The sequence below is a fragment of the Ahaetulla prasina genome, chromosome 14, assembly GCF_028640845.1.
Source record: "Ahaetulla prasina isolate Xishuangbanna chromosome 14, ASM2864084v1, whole genome shotgun sequence".
Classification (NCBI taxonomy): domain Eukaryota; kingdom Metazoa; phylum Chordata; class Lepidosauria; order Squamata; family Colubridae; genus Ahaetulla; species Ahaetulla prasina.
In genome coordinates, this window is record NC_080552.1 from 24,056,174 (window position 1) to 24,076,236 (window position 20,063).

The window sequence follows — 20,063 nt, forward strand, 5'->3', positions numbered from 1 at the left end:
CCAGCCCCATCCTGGCTGTTGATTCTGGGCTCCCTGCCTGCCTTCCTTGATTTTCGACTGCAGGGAGTTGTCTGACAGTAGAATGTGCAAACTGGATAGTGTTCCATTTGAAGGAGGCGTTTTGTGTGTAAAGGGCCGTGCAGGCTGGTAACAGTTAACAAAGGCAGCTATATCACAGGAATGACAAGCACACCCTAGAATCTCTCTCTCTCTCTCTCCCTCCCTCCCTCCCTCCCTCTCTCTCTCCCTTTCTCTCTCTCTCTCTCTCCCTCCCTCCCTCCCTCCCCCCCTCTCTCTCTCTCTCGCAAGGCCACGGCTTCAATGGGCACAGGAAGCGAAGAGGGAGAATGCTGCATTGACAGCAATGAGAACAGGATGGAGGGGGGCTCAGGGGGACATGGTGGCTCTGGGCTCTTCAGAACACAGAAGAGGCCCTCTTCACCAGGATTGGGATGCCTAGAGACATCACCCAAGTCTATATGCATTTGCCTGCAGGCCTTCACACTGCAAAACTAAAGTTTTGGGTGGGGGTGGGGACAAGGCAAGACGACCACGTGGCTCAGACGGCCAAGGCCATCAGGAAGGGTGGAGGAGTTGGTCAAGGAGCTTCATTCGTGGCTTAGGCGGTGGCTCCTGAAGGAGAAACTGCAGCTGCATCAGGAGTTTTGGCTGCTGCCTGCAGCACCAAGGACAGCTGCCCGTTGAGCTGCTTTCTCCCTTGATGGCTGCTAACCAGGGCTGGAAGAGACCTCAGGAAGCGGCCAGATTGGGCAGGATTGTGGCCTTGGGATCAGGACAGCATCAGCAAGTGGTTTGGTGCCCTCCCCATCCTTAGAACGGACGGATGTGGCAGTAGAAGCAAATCCCAGCTTCCTGAGGGAGCCTGGAGACCAGCATTTGGCTCAATGCTTTGGACATACATGTTTTTTGTGGAGGATGGGAGGGAAGAGTCAGGTTTCCCTTACTTCTAAAGTGAATCTCTCACCTTCTGGCTGCCAGTCCATGGGTGATTGTATCCATATTCATGATTTGTGTTGCCCAAAGCGGACAACATTTGGAGAAAGTGTGATCAATATCCGGCACTCTGCAGGGATGAAGGTGAGAGGCTGAGAGATGCCCCCTGGGAAAAGGGGAGAGGGATTTGGGGGGATCAGTATCTGCATTAGTACTTATGCCACAAATGCAGCCGTTCGCCAAACCATTATCCCTCTGTGCTTATTTCCTATCTGCAGAGATGGGCCACTTCTGGGCTTCATCTACAACCACAAAGACCCCAAACATCAAGAAGGGAAAAAGCCACCGATCATTAAAGAAGGAAATATACAAATAAAGGCAGCCGTGTCCCCAGAACAGTTCTAGTAGTAAGAACTGTTTTTTTCAAACCTGCTTCTTATTTGTATTCAGGTTACGACAGCCAAGGTTGGAGGCTGTATCTCCAGGATTCCTGCGGAATGGTTTCTGAATATTAATCTGACCCTTCTGGGATCTCGGCCCTCCCCTTCTTCAAGCCACCCTCCTTCCAAGGTCAGTTGTCCTTGCTTCTCCACTGAGGCAGCCTGGCCAAGGAGCTCTGGGCTCTGGTACCTACTTGCGTTGCTTCATGTTCTTGGCCTGGAGCCGCTGGTACAGCCAGCAAAGGACCCTGGGGAGGGTTTAGGGCACGAGCACTGACCGAGACAAACGGGCCACCCCCAGAAAGACAGCCTGTGCTGACTGGGACAGAGGGCAAAGGTCAGTTCAAAGCCATTTATGCAAGGGCAGCCACCGCTCTGCATCCAGTGACATCACCAGCTCCAGGGTCATCTCCTCCTGGCTCAAGGCCTTACGAATGGAATCTGGCTTTTCAGCCACATGCAGATGAGACAAGCCGCCTGAATTTCCTCTACTGGCCAGTGTCGGATGAGCTCAAAGTCCTTGTGCGTAGAAGGAGCTGCCTGCAGCCACCCTGGCTCCCTTGAACCAGCTGTCAACAACCCACCAGATTCTTCAGGAGGTTTCCTGGCTAAAATAACCAGCCTAATTCGGTCAGTTGCCTTCCTCCCTGCCACAGCCAATATCAGACTGCCTGACCTACAAGGCCAATGGAGGCAACTGCTGAGGGCTTTGGCCTTCTACAAATGCTTCCCTGCATGGATGAAGAATGCTCCTAGTCGACCCAGACAGGCATCACTCAACCTCTCAAAAAGGGATGGTTTTATTTTCCAGGGCTTTAAAGAACAAAAGAAGCCTTACTTGTGAAGCATGTGAGATGGCCGTTCATTGTACTCCGACTGCCCATAGCAACTGGTCTTGGCCTCAGGGATGAAGGAATATTTCTCCAGCATGGTTGCAGCAGCCGTTGTAATAATCCCAAGGCCGTCCCGGATCCGAGCATCCAAACTGTAGTCCCACCCATCATAGGCCACTGAAATTAGCCCCGCCGGAAAATTGTTGGGTGGGGTTTCTATATTTCCACGGACCAAGCTGGGGACAATCCAGAAAAAGTCATAGCCTGTCAAGCCCAAGGACCGGGCTTCGTCCAGGATGTAGGTGGCCTCGTCCGTGGAGCAGTAGAGCAGGATGACCGAAGAGTGAATCTTCTTCAGCTGAATGGTGGACTTGGCATCTCCAATGGCCGCATCAAGGGTGACCACATTTTGCATGTCCCAGCCCACAAAACTGTTCTCCACGGTGTACTTGACGAAGCTAATGAAGTCCCGGTAGCCAGGGAAAATGCTGGTCACCACAGAGAATATATGCCAGTCGTAGTACTGCATGAATTTCAACATGATGATGGCCTCCTGTTGGATGGACGCCCCAAACTGGAAAAAGGTCGACATCTCATCCTGCAAAAGGCAAGAGAGAAAAGGAAGGGTGGCTTCATGTTAGGCCGGAGAAGAAGTGGGGCTCCCTCATGGTCCCTCTGCTCCTTCCAGGATTAAAATCAGCAAGGGGAGAACTTTCATTTGAGGGGTTCCTGGCTTGTGACCCTGAAAGCTGCTCCTTCGCACATACTTCCCTGCGCCCTGTGGCCTGGCATACTCTCTTGGGTCGCCCAAGTCCACTGGCTCTTCCCTCCACCTCTACTCAAGAGTGTGTCTCCCCAGCTACGATTTCTGGTGGGTGAAACTGCCTTGCAGCAGTTACACAAGCCCCTTCTGCTCTAATGGAGAATATTTGTAGCTCAGGGTTGAAAAAAGGGTTCCTTGGTGCTCTCTGACTTGCTTGTTTTCTTGCAGATGTTTCGTGACCTAACTAGGGAACGTCATCAGTGCTACCAGTAGTAGTCACTGTCAGCACTGATGATGTTCCCTAATTAGGGTCATGAAACGTCTGCAAGAAAACGAGCAAGCTCAGAGAGCACCAAGGACCCTTCTACTCTTTCTGCCTCAACGGCCAGTTCCCATGTGCCCGTCACTGCTGGATTAACTCCACAAAAAGAAGATTTCTCTCTCATCTCAAGGAAAAAACAAACGCATCCAAACTGTTAGTCATCGAGCCTAATTATTCATACAGGGAAATTTTCAAAAACTACATGAAGCCAGTCCCTCAGTTATTCATAACTGTATTTGTGCCAGCTAAAACTCTGCAGAATCTGGTGGGCAAATGGGATGAATCCAGAAGCCACCAGAGGACCTGATCTCCTGGGGAACCTTTCCCATCCATCATCACCTGAAAAGGCCCTTCGCCATAACTCCCCCAATGGGCTTTCATCCCTGCACATTTCATGGGTGGAACGAGAAACGCACCTTCATAGAACCAACGCCTTTGTGATTTCTGCCCCAATTTACAACCATAAGAGTCACTTCCAGAGTGGGCAATTCATCTTCTCCAAACAACCTAACCCCTAAATAAGTCATCCCTGTCTCACTAAGCAACACCGTGTCCAAATCACCACAAACGGCCTGAGAACAGATTGTGGGGCAATCATGCAGACAACCGTCAAAAAGAGGAATTTGTTGCAGCAAGCAGACACCCCTCCCTGGAGGGCAGATGAGGGAATTAGATCTTCAGCATTGTGATTAATTCCAGAAGCCTCCAAGGTAGGGCAGGATTGGGAGGCCATATTCTTGAGAAGGGGAAACGGAGGCTCAGTTTGCCATTTGCAAACTCATCTGGTGAAGGCAGAGGAGAGATCATGCACCAAGTGTTTCCACCTGTTCCCAGGTAAGCTGAGCAGCTATGTTCAGCGTACTTACCTGCAAGTATCACTCAACAAGGTCACTGAAAGGAAACTAGGCCACCTCCCAATGCCCCTTTCTCCTCTCATCATATCACAGCCTTTTCCAATCTGTTGGACCTTTGCCACCGGTGGAAGTTCTGGGGGCTCCTGTCCAAAATCCCAGGAGCAGGAGTCCATGCCCGAGCAAGAATCAAGACAATCAGAAAAAGAACCTATTCACCTTGCTTGTTCAGACTGGGAGGAGATTCAGCAGAGAACGGGGATCCTACTGTCTATGGCTCACCTCGGCACCTCTGAAGAACCACTCAACCCCACCCCACCCCCATCACTACTAACAACCAGTGACCTAAAGACTGGAACCCATCTAGCAACCAGAGTCACCCATGAAGAAGCTTTGTTGCTAGTCCCCCATGTTACAAGATTCTCGCCGGACTGCCTGCCTGCCTGCCCACCCTTGGGAGCGGTCAGAGAAGGCTGCTGGGATTCTGGGGGAGAAACCAGTTTGGTGCCACTTACTGCAGTGCAAGGGCTCTACCCTCGGCCCTCTCTTCACACCTCCCTCCAGTCTGTGTGAGTGTGAGATTCTACCACACTTCTGAGCGGTGATCCTATGTGTGATCTCTTGGCTGGAGCAAAGGCACATGAGCTGGACATGAAGGAAGCTCAGGCCGGTCCAGTTCCCTCTGGACTATTCTGGACACACCGTCCTCCAAGCATTCAGCAGCCGAAAACAAGGATTAGAGGAAAACCGAGTGGCTGCAAGATGTGGAGGGGGTGGGGGAGGGGGAGAAATGCTGTTCTCAGCAGAGAAGAAGGAGGACATCACCCAACCCTCGAAAGCCATTAATACATCCATTAATAAGCACTGCCGCCACTGAGGTGGTTTTATTGGACGAGCCGCGCTAACCCTGAAAACGGAATGGTTCTGGCTTCTGCGCATGAAGCTCAGGAAACAAGTTCTCGTTTCCCCGGAATGCAGTATGAGAGCAGCTCAACCCCCCCTCCCCAAATAAATTAGCTTTTCATTCTTTTCCTCATCAAGCAGGTGTGCATTAAACTTTAATCGGCACTCGCCTTCAGGGTTTCCTGTTCTGGAACCTCCTTTACAACTCACAGGACAGAAACTGCAGAGTGGCCAACTTTGCCTTAGAATACAAGGGGAAGAAAGGCCGGCTCCTGAGGTTGCCCCTTGGAAGGACCAGAAGGGCAGAGATGGGCGGGGGGCAACTCAACGGAGCAAACAGGGGATGATGATGGTGATGATGATGATGATGATGATTCAAGTATGTATTAGATACATAAGCATGAATTGAATACATAAAATGAATACAAAGGGAACATTAGAACAGAGAGGCCCGCTGGGGCTCTTATGGTCTTGTTAGGAAGGGGCAGAGGCGTTAAGAGCCAGGTTCCCGAAGCTGAGATGCAAAAGTAGCAAACCTCAGGAAGGCAAGAGATCGTTCTGGCATTCACACAACAGTCTTGGCCAACGTGGCTTGAAATGAACCCTTCTTCTTCTCTTGAATCGGAGGCGCCTGCAGGGTTCGGGGCTTTGCTTGCAGCTGGCTGGGGAATGGGTGTCCTGGGGACAGGCTCCAGGACCGCAGAGCAGAGAAGCATCCTCAGGTTGGCAGGCCAATCAAGAGACGCTGCAGGGAGAGAGAAGGCTGCTGTGGGGTGGCCACAAACCTAGTTATTTCATAAGTGTTGCGGGGCAAGTTAATCCCTAACCAGACTCCAGCAACATTGGCACCCTCTCCTGCCAGGGCAGCTGGAGACCTTGCCAAGGCCTACTGGAGCGCTGATGTTCAAGGCCTACTGGAAGCTGATGAACATCTAACCCTAATCCTAATCCCAGCTCCTCCCTGCCTTCCAGTACAAGCCAGCATGTAAAGGGTGTCCCCTAGGCTGCAGTTCCAGCTTCCTGAGAGTTGAAGAGGAGACCAAGCCCTTGAACTCTGGGATGTCCATCCTTGGCAACTTTGGACTTCAACTTCCAGAATTCCCCAGCCAGGCACAACCCTTGAGCCCCATGCAGCTGCCCCTGGCCCCCACGGAGGGCCTTGGAACAGGAACCTGCACTGGGAAGCCCATCCCTAGAGATTCTCCTGAGTAAATCCTATGACCACTGGATACCACTGAGGGCCACCAGGTCAAATCCCAGCTGAAGGAGCCTTCCCTGGCAGCTCAGCTGGGTTCCAGGAAGCCCAGATCAGCCTCTACCAACTAATCAACTCTTGCGGATTTATCCTTTGATAAAAAAAACACTTGCAGGGTGGAACAATTTGGAAGAGAAATGATGGTGTTGGTGGTTGCAAGGAAACGGAGAGTCTGGATTACAGCTTCCCCCTTGGAGATCTTGGCCCCCTGCAGACGCCAGGGGGTGTTTCTGTTCAACAGACCCTTCCTCCGTGTTCCTGCCTTTACAGAAACCAAGGTGTTCCTCTAACCACTCCTGGCAGGTCCAATCTCACCGTGCAATTTATGTGTTTCTAAGAATTCTGCAGAACTGGGAGATGTAATTTCCTCTGGCTGCTGATGTGTAGGCAGATGGCAGATGGCACTCTCCCCCGAATTCCCCTCGGAGAAAACTTTGATTACTATTTTGCTGCTTTCTGCCTACTCTCCCTTCCAAACAATGGATGGGCTTGTCTCTTCTGGAAAGCCAGGCAGACTAATTACAGGCAGCCAAAGAAATTAACCAAACTGGGGAGTGACTGAGTCAACAGGGGACTTTCCAGAAACGTGGTGGTTTTTCTCTCCCACAAGCCAATCCTTGGCTTAGTTGCGCTGCACAAGAACTGGGCCACCCAGAGGCCTTTATTGTCCGGAGGCCCTCTGCCTGCATGCCATCGTGAGCTCTTGGGTCAGAATTGGAAAAGTCCTTCCCAAAATGGCTGTAGGGATGCAAGGAGCTCAGACTGGCCTAGGGCAGAGGTCCCATTGGGCACCTCTGAGATATGTTGGGGTCACCTCTTCCAGAACCCTCAGCTGGAGAGAGAGGAGGGCACTAGAGGGGCAGAGAGAGACAGAGAGAGAGAGAGATGGTCATGGAGATGAAGAAGATGGAAATATATATATATATGAAAACTTTTGCTTGGAAAGCAGAACACAAACCCTTCCAGTTTTCCATCGTTCATTTTCTGGAGATGGGCTAAGATTCTCCATCTCCAAGTACTCTCCTTCCTCCACTGGCTGCAGAGCTGCAAGTTCCATGTAACTCAGGGATCTCCAGACATGGCAACTTTCAGACTTGTGGACCTCAACTCTCAGGATTCCCCAGACAGCCATGAGGTAGATCCTTAAAATGCGAACACAGCCATGCTAGCTAGGGAATTCTGGGAGTTGAAGTCCATGGGTCTTAAAGTTGCCAAGTTTGGAGACCCCTGATCTAGCCTGTTGGTGGCTCCCTCGTGCCCACCGCTTCTCTTCCAAACACCAGGATATCTGGGCGTGAGAAATGTTACACAGCACTTCCACTGAACGCAGCAACGGCAAGGAAGCCTCCGCCCTAGGAGTAGCATCCCTGGGTCAGGTCCTTGGGGATCAAGATTCAAAGCCAGGATTCTCGTATTTTGTGGGATCTGACGCACAAGGAGAGGCAATCTCTGGGGCCCTATCAAGGGAGGTGCTCTAAGCAGAAAAATAGGGCGCAGCCTGGAAATCAAAACTCCCTCAGATATTGAAAAGAGATGAGCCCAGCCTGCTTTCAAAAGCAGAATGAAAGCACTTTGCCCTCAAAAGAATCATTCTTGCAGATTCAGCTCCTCGTGGAAGGAGCACCACACTTTCCATACCTAATTGTGCTCGGCTGGGTTTCAGAGACTTTCATCTTAGATTTGCTCAGTTTGATGTTGACTCATGCGCCAGGCAGAATTTGGAAGTCACGCCATGCTTGTTAAGCGAGAGCAGGAGCGAAGGAAGGCACTGAGATTCTTCCAGTTGCATAAGCCTCATTGCAAGGCGTCCGGCTACCTGATTGGCAGATCGCAGAATGAAAGGCCTTCAATAATTTTCAGTGGCGTGGGGAAGGAAATCCAGGGGGAGGGGGGAACGGGGGGAGCAGAGAGCACCAGTGGCACTGAAACCAAATTGGGGGTGTGGCTGGGATGGGTTTGGTTTTGAGGTCACCTCATGTGCATGTCTGACGAAAGCCCAGAGGCTCCCCAGGGATCAGGAGGGTCTCTGGAGATCTGCCACTCCACAGCCTGGACTCGGGACGAGTCTGGGGGCAGGAGAGGAACCGCCATCACTCTGGCCAGGCAGGGCCCTGGGCACTGAAGAACAGAAGGAGAAACTGGCAGGAGAAACCCACCTGAGCTTCTCCCCCAGGGGCCAGCCTATTTTGTCAATGCTCAGACTCTGTGCTTCTGAAGCAAACTCTCCATCTTTAGCCGTTGAGCCCTCAGATACTGAAGCTGAGCAGGGCTGCCTCCTACAGCTCAGGGGTTTCGCCCTGCCGAGGATACAGATGCTCTTGGGCCAGCACAGCTGACTGTCAGGTCAGGTGAAGAGCGAGAGGGGGCACAGTAGACAAGAGCTGTTCTAGTACTTTCCACCCAGAGGGGCATCCCTGCCTGGGTTTTTGGGTCTCAAAAGTGATCAGCCTCCCTTCATTCTAATTTGCACAGAAAAGCTTTCCGTGCCCATCCCTGGCAAAGCAGCTACCCCAAAACACCCCAGCCACCCTCTCCTTAGTCAGAGAACATGGAAGGGAAACATTCATTCCGATAGGTTAACATGTAAACACAAGTAATTAACGAAAGGACTTTTAAAAGAAGGAATTAAGTTCATTCCGCCTGAATCTCAGGTTTCCCCCCCCCCCGCTTTTACTTTTCAGCTGCCTACAATGTTGGTTTAACTGCTCACTCAATTAACTGCTCACTCAATGAAGAGCAACTCACACTGTGTTGAAAGTTGTCTGCGTTCATCAGATTTGTGTGGAAACGAACGTTTCTTTCTCACATCATCATCTCAGATATTGCTGCTCACTGCATTTTCTTTCCGCTGGTGCAGCAATCTCTTTTATTTTCTTCCCAACTTGCAACCAGCCCCAGCTAATCCAGACCCCAAAATATCCCCCCAAATGCCCCCAAAGTGGGTGCCCTCTCAGGTATTCCCTTCCACTCCTCTGCGGTTCACAAAAGAGGCGACAGAGCCAGAGATGTTCTTCACACAGTTAAGGACTTCTTTTAAGGATGCAGCTTCAGGGTGGCTAGTGAGTTTTCAGGATGGCTCCTTGCCAATTTGAGGAGGGGAGGGGAGGGCAGGTCCCAGGAGGGTCTCCCTCTCTTTGTCTCTTCCCCCAGGAAGGAAGCAAAGCCACAGAACATCTGGGAAGGTTCCCCCTCCCTCCTCAGAGCCCAGCAGACAGACCACTCCTGAAGGACCTCAACCACAGCCCAAGGTAAAGGATGTGGAGGGTGTAACCCTGCAGATTTCTTGGCAATTCTATGGAAACCAAGCCTTCTTCCACTTTTTTTAACTTTTCATCTACTGACCTGGTTTCCTGATAGATTCCAACTCAGCCTGTCTACACTTAGCTTTGTAGCCAGACAAGGTGGGTCAAGTCTTGGCCACTTGCTGCTTCTTAAATAAGCCCATCTGTTAGGATCCGATCTCCGCTGCAATTCAGACTTCTTAGGTCACCAAGAAGGTAAGGAGACAAAGGTTTTAGGAAGGGGGGGGGAAATCTCTCTCTTGCCACTGGTTGGGCTCCAGAGCAACAAGTCGGAAGGAACATGGAGTGAGAGGCCACTCAGAGCTCTTGGCCCCAGGATGGCCTTCCTCTCAGTCCAGAAAGCCATAAACAGTCTTGAGGGAAGAAGCCAAGCCATTCTTGGAGCCTGAAGAGAGGGGCTGGGCTGGGGCTGGGCTACAGGGGTTCCTGAAATCAAGGCAAAGCTTGCCCATCCCCCTCTTGCTCCGCACGGAGACTGCAGTGGTTTGATAAACCAGCCACATTGTCAGATTCCTTCTGCACCACTTGCAGTTCCTCGTGTGTGTTGCAAACCGGGGGGGGGGGGTCCTGCTGCAGAGACACCTGGTGGTCTTTCAAATCTCTATTAAGCCTTTTTCAAAATAGCCAGGACGTCGGAGCCAATTACCTTACAGAAATCCTCATTATTAACTTCTCCCCTTACATCCAGAGGCTCTTTCATTTAACAATTAAGCTTGGAGAGCAATGCCTCTCTTTTCAGCTCAGACGACAGATAAAGTGCCTCTCTGCCAGGCCTCCGCAGCCGGCCCTGGATAGGAAGGTTACGGGTAAAGCTGCTTGAAGATGCCAAGACAGGAAACAAAGGTCAGCAGAAGTCGGGGAGACTTTACAATTAGCAATCAACCCTTTTCGTCTCCCTTTGAGCTTCTTGCTCTGCTTCCTTACACAACAGGAGGAATGCATTTTGCGTCACTTTCCCCAAAATTGTGCCTAGCCCTTTTCTTCCCCTCCTCATCAATTGGTTATCCGTATTTATCATGCCAAGGATTCTGGACAGACCTGAGGCTTTCCAGCTCCAAGCCGGAGAAGAGACGGAGGCTGCAGAGGATGGAAGGCAGCTTGCAAACTGAACTTTTTTAATCCACCTGTTTTTGACCCAGGAGGCTCAGGGTGGGGCAGCCCCACACCAGAACTAAGGGGATCCAGCCGCCAAAGCTCTGGGGCTGCTCTCATCTAAGCCTAAGCCTCTTTACACAGCTGTTGCCAAGAATTTTTTTTAAAATACCAATATTAATAGCCTGTTGAGGAAAAGGAGCAGGGACGGCTGAAGTATCTCTGCACACACAGGAAGGGAGCAGGTGCCAGATTGTGGGCCATCTTTTTCATCTGGAAAGCAGTCAAGGGTGATGCACCAGCAGCCCCATTTGCGAGAGCTCAGAGGCCTCTTCCTGGGAAGCGTCTGCTCTGGAGGGCCCCGGTGGCCTTCCGCGAAGGTTGGTCACAGCATGGAGAACCAAAGTATTCCGGAGCACCAGCAAGTCTCTAAATGGGAGGAGGAGGGGTCCCACATATAGGCAGAAGAGCAGGGGGCTGATGGGAGTCCAGCCCAGTGGGACCTTCGCCCCTCTTTTCTGCTGGTGCAGCTCTTCCTTCGAGCCAATATCTGGCTGTTCAACTGAAGGGTTTGCTCGCTTGCAATTTTCTTCTTTTACAGGTGATCCTCGACTTACGACCACAACTGAGCCCAAAATTTCTATTGCTAAGTAAGTTTTGTCCCATTTTATGACTTTTAGAGACGCAGGCATGCCTTGTGGGAAAATACGGGCAGAATCTTTGTGGAGGGACGAGAAAGGAGGGAAGTGAAGGGATTCAGATGGATTTGCACTGATCTGCTCATTTCCACAGGCTCCCATTTCAGAACTATTTACGAGAGGTTTATGGTGAAAAGGAAAACAGGTAAGATACAGCGAGATACACTCTGGCTCTATTCAAACTTGCGCTGTGAAAATCTTTGCTTCGCATAAGTTTCCATTCCCCAGGACTACCCAACATTCAGTTAGCCCTGTGGAGGCTACACACTCAAGTTTGCTTATATCTTGCAATGAAAGCACCATGAAATGGGGAGTAAAATATGATTACAAAATTAATAAACCTTGATATTAGTTGGCCATGCAAGCAAAGGAAGAGGAGCCTCTCTGGAACCAGCAGATGAGAAAAACCACTGTTCAGAAGTGGTTCTGAGCAGAGCAGGGGCCTCATTTGGAGACCAGAGTCTTTAGGCGTGATAAAAATACAAAAACAGACTGAAGGCCACGGCCTACTTGCACCTCGGCCTGCAATACAATTGTGCATTCTTTGGGCAGGAAAAATGCAAAACTCCTCTTCAAGATGGAAGAAAAGCAAGTAGCAAAATATGAAATAAGACACAAAGGTGAATGCTCTTAAATCAATCAACTAACCAATCAATCTCTCTATCTATCTATCTATGGGGATATATAATAATAACCTATTTTTTTCTGTTTGGGAGAAATATTACATAGTATGCTACATTTAAGGTGGAAAAGTTAGTGATATTTTATTTAATTGGCAGCCAGGAAACTGTTAGTTTTCCAGCTGAGTTTCTCCCCAGGCCTTGTCCCTGCGCTCAGCATCTTTAGCCCATTGAGAGCTCTGGATACACAAGCATACTCATTATCTCTCCACACCCCCAAGGGAATTAAGCTAAACAAATGTTTCGCATGTATTCCAGAGAGGATCTCCCTGCACAGAGGGAACGCCTGCCTGCCTGCCTGCCTTTGGTCTCCAAGTAAATTCAGCACTTTTCAGAACAAGCCAGGCAATCCCCCTCTAAGGCAGCACTGACCCCTGGCAACTCCTATCATCCTTTCCGGACTCTCTGGAGGCAGAGGGCAAGCCAAGTCTCTGGACCAGATCCTGGGGTAGGCACACCAAGACTCCTGATGGGAAGGTCACCAGGTGGAGGAAGGGAGGGAGGGAGGGAGGGTGGGAGGAAGGAAGGAAGGAAGGAAGGAAGGAAGGAAGGAAGGAAGGAAGGAAGGAAGGAAGGAAGGAAGGAAGGAAGGCTCTACCATATGCACCCTATCCTATAGAGGCTTCAGTTCATCAGGCTTAAAGCCCCCGTCAGAAAATGATGCCATTGGGAACATCACAAAACTATGGGTGCCTGTGGCCCCCACTTCAAGGCTGCAGGAGGGGGTAGTTCTGTCCCCCCCAACAGCCAGGCAGAAAAGGCTAGTCAGGAAGCCCCCAGAAGAGCCCCTGCAGCTGCCCAAACCCTTTTTTCTCCATCCAGCACAGAGGAAGAAGAGGAGAACTGGTGCATTAAGACTGCCTGTGTTAATTTTTTTCTTTTTTTCCCTCCACTGTTGCTGCTGCTGCTGCTGCTCCCCCTCCCTCCTCCATTTATGGTTGTTAACTTGCATTAACCTCCAGATGATCTACTGAAGGAAGCAAAAATTAAATCTTGGGAGTGTCTTGGGAGAATCTGTTTAGAGGCAACTTTCTTATGCCAGAGCATAAATTAAGAGGGACCCCATGAAGTGGAGAGGTCACCTCACGGGATCTAACCATCCGGCCAGCCACATCCACATCCAGAAAAGTTGTTTAAAAAAAGAAAGAAAAAACAACTCCTCACTAATCAATTCAGAAAATTCCTGAAGGACGAGGAAGGAAAAATAGAAGGCCACTTTGATGGAGAAGCAACCTTGGGAGGGGGGGGGGAAGTGAAGCCTGGATCCATCACAACCTTTGCTGGATCTTACCCAGAGTTAACCACAAGCAAGCGGCAGGACAACAATTCCATGATCCAAGCCAAAAAGGGGGAGAGGGCATTCCACTCCTTTGTGGAAGCCGCTTGAGACATCCCCTTGGGTCTCCCCTAATTCTGCTAGGCTTCTGTCTTTTCTGCACCAGGGTTTCTCAACCTCTGCAACTTTAAGATAGGTGGCCTTCAACTCCCAGAATTCCCCAGCCAGCAGAGCTTCTGGGAATTGAAACCAGAAAGGCTGGATGGAAATCCAGAAGAGGCGGACAAAGTTCCCTCCCTTCCAAGAATCTGGTCTGAAGCCCTCCAAGCAGGAGATTAACCCAGCCATGCTGAAAACGGACTTTCAAAGCTCACCCCATGAAATGCAAATGATTATTTTCATCTGGAATCCAGATATTAAACCAGCATCAGAAGCTCAACTTTGCAAAGTGTCATTTCAGATTCATTTCCACAAACGTACCAGCAATGATTATGATGATTTAACTCATATAGATTTCACAGAAGACAACGTTGGAAAAGCTCTTCACAACTTAAAACTATCGCTATCTATTGGACCCGATGGACTGTGCGCATACTTCTTAAAAAAACTTTCCATTAATATAGCAGAACCCCTAAGTATTATCTTTGAAAAAGCTTTCACTACCAGTTCTCTTCCCAAACTTTGGTCACTAGCCACAGTCATCCCTATCTTCAAAAAAGGAGACCCCAGCTTAGTCGAAAACTACAGACCGATCTCCATTTGCTGTGTCACCTGCAAAGTCATGGAATCTATCATCAACCAATCCATTACCTCATACTTAGAAACAAACAATCTACTCTCCAACAAACAATTTGGTTTCAGGAAAAAGTTATCATGTAACTTACAACTTCTTCACTGCAAAAACATATGGACTTCAAATCTTGATCAAGGCAAATCAATAGATGCAATCTACATAGACTTCTGCAAAGCTTTCGACTCAGTAGTACATGATAAACTTCTCCTAAAACTAATATCCTATGGCATTTCAGGACCCCTTCACAATTGGATAACTGCTTTTCTGTCTAACAGACAAGAAGTGGTCAAAATTGGCAATGCTCTATCAAATCCTGTTCCTGTCAAGAGTGGCGTTCCTCAAGGCAGCGTTCTTGGACCAACACTCTTTATACTATACATTAATGATCTTTGTGACCATATCTCAAGTAATTGTGTTCTCTTTGCTGATGATGTCAAACTATTTAACATCACAGACAATACTTCTATAATTCAAAACGACCTTGATCATCTAACCGCTTGGTCTAAAAATTGGCAGCTCCAAATTTCAACCAGCAAATGCTCAGTCTTACATATAGGAAAAAAGAACCCAAAAACTAAGTACATACTAGATGGACATTACCTTACAGATGATCCCCATCCCGTTAAAGACCTTGGAGTTTTCATGTCAAATGATCTAAGTGCCAAAGCCCACTGCAACTACATAGCAAAAAAAGCTCTAAGAGTTGTAAACCTAATCTTGCGTAGTTTCTTTTCCAAAAACACCACACTATTAACCAGAGCATATAAAACATTTGCTAGACCAATTCTAGAATACAGCTCGCCAGTTTGGAACCCTCACCACATCTCTGACATCAATACAATTGAACGTGTCCAGAAATATTTTACAAGAAGAGTTCTTCATTCCTCTGAAAACAATAGAATACCCTATCCCACCAGACTTGAAATCCTAGGCGTAGAAAACTTGGAACTCCGTCGCCTTCGACAAGACCTAAGTTTAACTCACAGAATCATCTATTGATCTATTTATCATCTATTTAACCAGAATCCGGTTAAAGATTACTTCAGCTTTAATTGCAATAATACTAGAGCAACTAATAGATTTAAACTTAATGTCAACTGCTTTAATCTAGATTGCAGAAAATACGACTTCTGTAACAGAATCATCAGTGCTTGGAACACTTTACCTGACTCTGTGGTCTCTTCCCATAATCCTAAAAGCTTTAACCAAAAACTTTCTACTATTGACCTCACCCCATTCCTAAGAGGACCATAAGGGGCGTGCATAAGCGCACAAACGTGCCTACCGTTCCTGTCCTATTGTTTTTCTTTTCTTCTTTCTATATTTTTATTTTTATTTTATTTATTTATTTGATTTTTATACCGCCCTTCTCCCGAAGGACTCAGGGCGGTGTACAGGCAAGATAAAACCAGCAATACAATATACAGATTAAAATACCATTTTAAAAAACTTATTTAATTAGCCTGAAATTAAAATTACCATAAACTAAAAACCCCGTTTAAAAATTAATAAAATTTCACATTAAAAATCCAATTTAAGCCAGCCCCGCGCGGATAAAGAGATATGTCTTCAGTTCGCGACGGAATGTCCGAAGGTCAGGTATTTGACGTATATATATGCTTATACCTCCTTATATTTACCCATATATGTTTATATACTATATAATCTTTTGTATGATTCCTACATATATTGTTGTGACAAAATAAATAAAATAAATAAAATAAAAAACAGATGGTGCAGGTTCAGAAGGGACTTGATCAGAGTCTGCGAAGTAGGAAAGTCGCTCTACTATTGAGATGGGTAGAGCGACTCCCGGCAAGCTGGGTGGGGCATGCTGGGAGTTGAAGTCCACACATATTAGCCAGGGCCAGTTTGAGAAACATGGTGTTAGATTGTCTCTTCATTTTGTTTTTACAATCCATTGCGCCAAAGAGCTAATTAAGAATCTTCTCCATCTCCATTTAAATACTATCTAAAGACTAAGCAGATAAAAACTCAGAGCCAATTCGAAGTGTTGTTTCTGTGCACGCACATCACTAATTTGTGGCAAGCAGCCAGATAGAAACTGTAGAGCGATTCTAAAGAATTAAAAAGGCCATTTAGCGCAATATTAATCTGTATGCAGACAGTTTATCAAGGCAGAAGCTTTGTGTGTGCGTGTGTGTGTGTATAGGGAGTGTAATGGACATGGGGGCGCAGGGGGGAACCAAGTCTCATTTTTATCCCTTGCACGGAAATGCACATTATTTCCACCAGTGTCAGAAACTGAAGCTTTACTATTTGCATCTGGCTAATACATCAGACGTATGTTGACTTTTGCTATTTGCTGACTAAAAGCAACTTTGAGAAACGGATGCTACCAAACTGTTTATTCTGCCTCCATATCATTCATCAATCAATTGGTATTTCCAGAAAATGTTTGCCACGTCCTCAGCTCTGTTGCTCCTCAGAAGGAACTTGTTTTGGGTTTTTTTTAATGTAAATGGCAGGAAAAAAGGATGTAAACCAATGGATTTACATTGAAAATTGGGAAATGGGTAGGTGGATGGATGGAGGGATTATGAAAGGAGATGGGTAGGTAGGTAGGTAGGTAGGTAGGTAGGTAGGTAGGTAGGTAGGTAGGTAGGTAGGTAGGTAGGTAGGAAGGAAGGAAGGAAGGAAGGAAGGAAGGAAGGAAGGGAGGAAGGGAGGAAGGAAGGAAGGCATTTTCTTTTTTTATGTCCTGCAAATAAAGCATCTTTCACCAGATCAAAGCAATTTTCAAAGTCATGTCAAGCTAGTAAGAAAGAACTGACACAACCTTTCCTCACACGTCAAAGCTGCACAGGCACAGATGGACGCCTCAACCGAACTGTGGTGCCCTCAAAGAAAGGTTGGAGGCCAAGTGAATTGGGGGGAGGGGGGAGAAAGAACCATTCCAGCTGGCAAGCCTGAATCAAATTGTTCTTAAAAACGTTGTGTTGAGATCAAGCAGGTCAGCTTATCCCAGGCAGCACTGCTAGAGGAGCTGCCAAGATTAGCAAACTCAAACCACCCCCAACCCCCGGCAGCATCAGCCACTCAGCTGGAACTGCATGGAGGAAGGTAGGGTTGTCCTCTGAGCACCAGTCTAAGATGCTGGATGCTGCCCTGAAGACCTTGGGAGGCCGTCTTCCCACCCCACCTTCAAACAGCCTTAGCTGCTTAAGAACCCCTCGCCCACAGTCCCCCACCCAAAAGGACCCACTAATCTTGGGCTATAATGGCTGTGACCTCTGAGATTCTGGACACAGCAGTCCTGGGCGATCACTCAGCCACTGAGAATCCATACCTCAAATCCACCCTCCTGTTATTCTTAGTGGGAAAAGAGGGGGGAGGGGGGAAGAAATGAAAGACGTCCCCTTCTTGCAATTAGTGAAGCCTCGGTCCAGAATCTCCCCAAAGCCATAAATTGGGAGGGAGGAGGCAGCAGAGGTCCAGAACTGGGAGGGAGGGAGAGACATTCACTTCCAAGGCAAGACCTGCAAGCAGCAGGTAAGCAAGCATGAAGAAGACACCCCCTGCCTTGGCCATCACTCAGTTCTAATCATACAAAAAGACTTCTCCACCCTGATGGAAAATGTTGTTCTGGAGATTCTTTGCTGCCTTCGAAAGAAGAAGCAAGGTGATCACCAACCACCACCCTGGACTGGAAACTTGGCTTAAGCCCAGAGTAGGCTGGCTTGCTCCAGTGCTGGGGTGAGATTTGGCTCTTCTGCCGCCACTCCCCTAATGTCTAGCCTGTCCCATCTCCTGGATCACCTGCAATTCTAGACCGGGGACCTTTCCTCAAGGATGCAACATGGAGCAAAGAGACCTATGTTGTTCCTGCACAGCAACCCACAATCTTCGGGAAGACCACCAATCCACCAGGAGCGTTTGGTTACAGCGAGACATGGTCCTTACACCAGGTATGCCCTGCCACACACTCTCAACATCCATGGAAAAAGTGACACTTGTTTAAGTCATTGTTAAATCTGCCCATGAAGATCGATTTGCAAAAACTGTGAGCAGGTTAAATACAGATAACATCAAATGAGCAGCAGCTCAGCAACCTCCAGTGATGTAGGCTAGGAGAAGACCTCCCAGGTCCTCAAATACTTCTTTTTCTGTGAACTCTACAGCAACTTCTTACCCTAATGACCATGCTGTTTCCTTGCCCAGGTTCCTGCCTTACTATACTTCTGTATACAAAGGTTCCAGTATAAACCCTGCAATAAGCACCCACAAGTTCTTTCCCCATCCAAAACTCAAGGAATCTTGACCATGTCTATGGTAGCCATGGTTCCACCCACTTTCTCCCACCGCTCCACCCATCTGCCTCTTTTCATTAGCATCATGACTGCTGCTGTTATTGGGTACCAACCAACTTCTCCACATGTGCACTCAGTCATTTCTTCCCTGGAATCTCTCCGTGACAAGAACCAGTCTACTTAGTCCGTGTTTTGGCCAATCTCAACCCCATTTTGAGGAGGAGCAGAAAGAGGAGGAGGATGGAGCATCTGCCAGGGCTTTGAGATGCCAGAAAAAGGCTCCCTTTTAACCCCCCCTCCCCATCCTGCTCTCCCAGACTGAACTCAAGGAACAGGCTCGGCCTCTAAGAGCTCCGCTGCTGATGCCTCCAGCAACAGAGCAGGAGGGAAGAGGGCTGCGTTTGGGGCAGTGACCAGGGGCTTCAGAGATCAGCACCTGCAGAAGGAGAACCTGGGAGAATTCTATTCCAGGGGTCTCCAACCTTGGCAACTTTAAGATTTGTGGACTTCAACTCCCAGAATTCCCTCAGCCGGCTATGCTTTCTGATCTTAGCTATGCTGGCTGAGGAATTCTGGGAGTTGAAGTCCACAAGTCTTAAAGTTGCCAATACCCCTGCTTCTAGTCCTTCTAGCATTTGCTTTCTGCCACTGCTCAGAAAATTGGTTCTCTGCCCGAGCTTTGACTATCTTCCTGCTTTTGCTACCAAACTGAAATCTTTGCAGACTTGACCAGTTCTGGCAGATAAATGGACTGGGCTGGTTGTTCAATTTGGGGCTGACTGAGACGGGCTTTGTGCAGCTTCCAAAAACCTAGGACAGGGCAGTCTTTGCAGAGAGAAAAGCTTTTCTTTTCTTTTTCTTTTTTTTTTTTGGTTAAGGAATAGTACTTTCTTGCCTGCAATGTATAAAAAAGTAATGGGGAAAAAAAAAACCAACCCGCAGCCGGCAAATTCTAAAAATGTATTCTGGTTCTGCTCCACATGATCCTTAGAAGAACTTTCAAAGTCATCTGCCTGCTAACTACGGCGCTGACACACCTAGCAACAGGAAGGGAGCGTGTTTCTCTGCACTCGGTCAGGCTCTGGGAAAGAAAAATGGGAAGCATATGCTTATGAATAAAATTACAAATTGTAATCATCTTTGGAAAGAAGCAATCCAGGGAGATTTTCCAAAATAATGTAATTCTGCTTATTCAAAATTGCAGCCACTGTTGCAGGCCCCCCTCACAAGTGAGCCGTGCTTGAACCGATGCTCCGCATTCAAACAACCCCAAAAGAGGATTCGTTCGTTTGTCATTCAATTTGTTGCTTTTAAGCAGTTCAAGGACTCTGGTGCGGAAAGGCTCCCGGGACTAATTGGCGGAGATTTCCCTCTCTGGGGCTGCTTATGCATTTCTCTCCTCTCACAATGAATGCACCTCGGCTGCCGAGGCCGAATCCCACCCAGCTGCAAAGGCCGGGCACCTGCCCGCCTGGAGTGAAATCATCACTCCGGCTCCCTGGACGGTCATTGCAGGCTCCAGATGAAAATTAAACTCTTCGTTACTGCTGGCAATGCCACGGCTGTCCTGGGTGAGCTGATGTAATTCCCTCTGAAATAAACCAAGTCAAATGTTCGTTTTTTAATAGGA

General features: G+C 48.3%; 1 protein-coding gene across 2 annotated transcripts in view; it reads right to left on the bottom strand.

The window, feature by feature from the left end:
- GRIN2A (glutamate ionotropic receptor NMDA type subunit 2A) overlaps positions 1 to 20,063 on the bottom strand; it is a 79,080-nt gene that overhangs the window by 26,422 nt on the left and 32,595 nt on the right. For both annotated transcript variants that reach the window (XM_058157822.1, XM_058157823.1), the window contains one exon: positions 2,233 to 2,825. In XM_058157822.1, the coding sequence (XP_058013805.1) occupies positions 2,233 to 2,825 (593 nt within the window). The remainder of the gene's footprint in view (positions 1 to 2,232; positions 2,826 to 20,063) is intronic.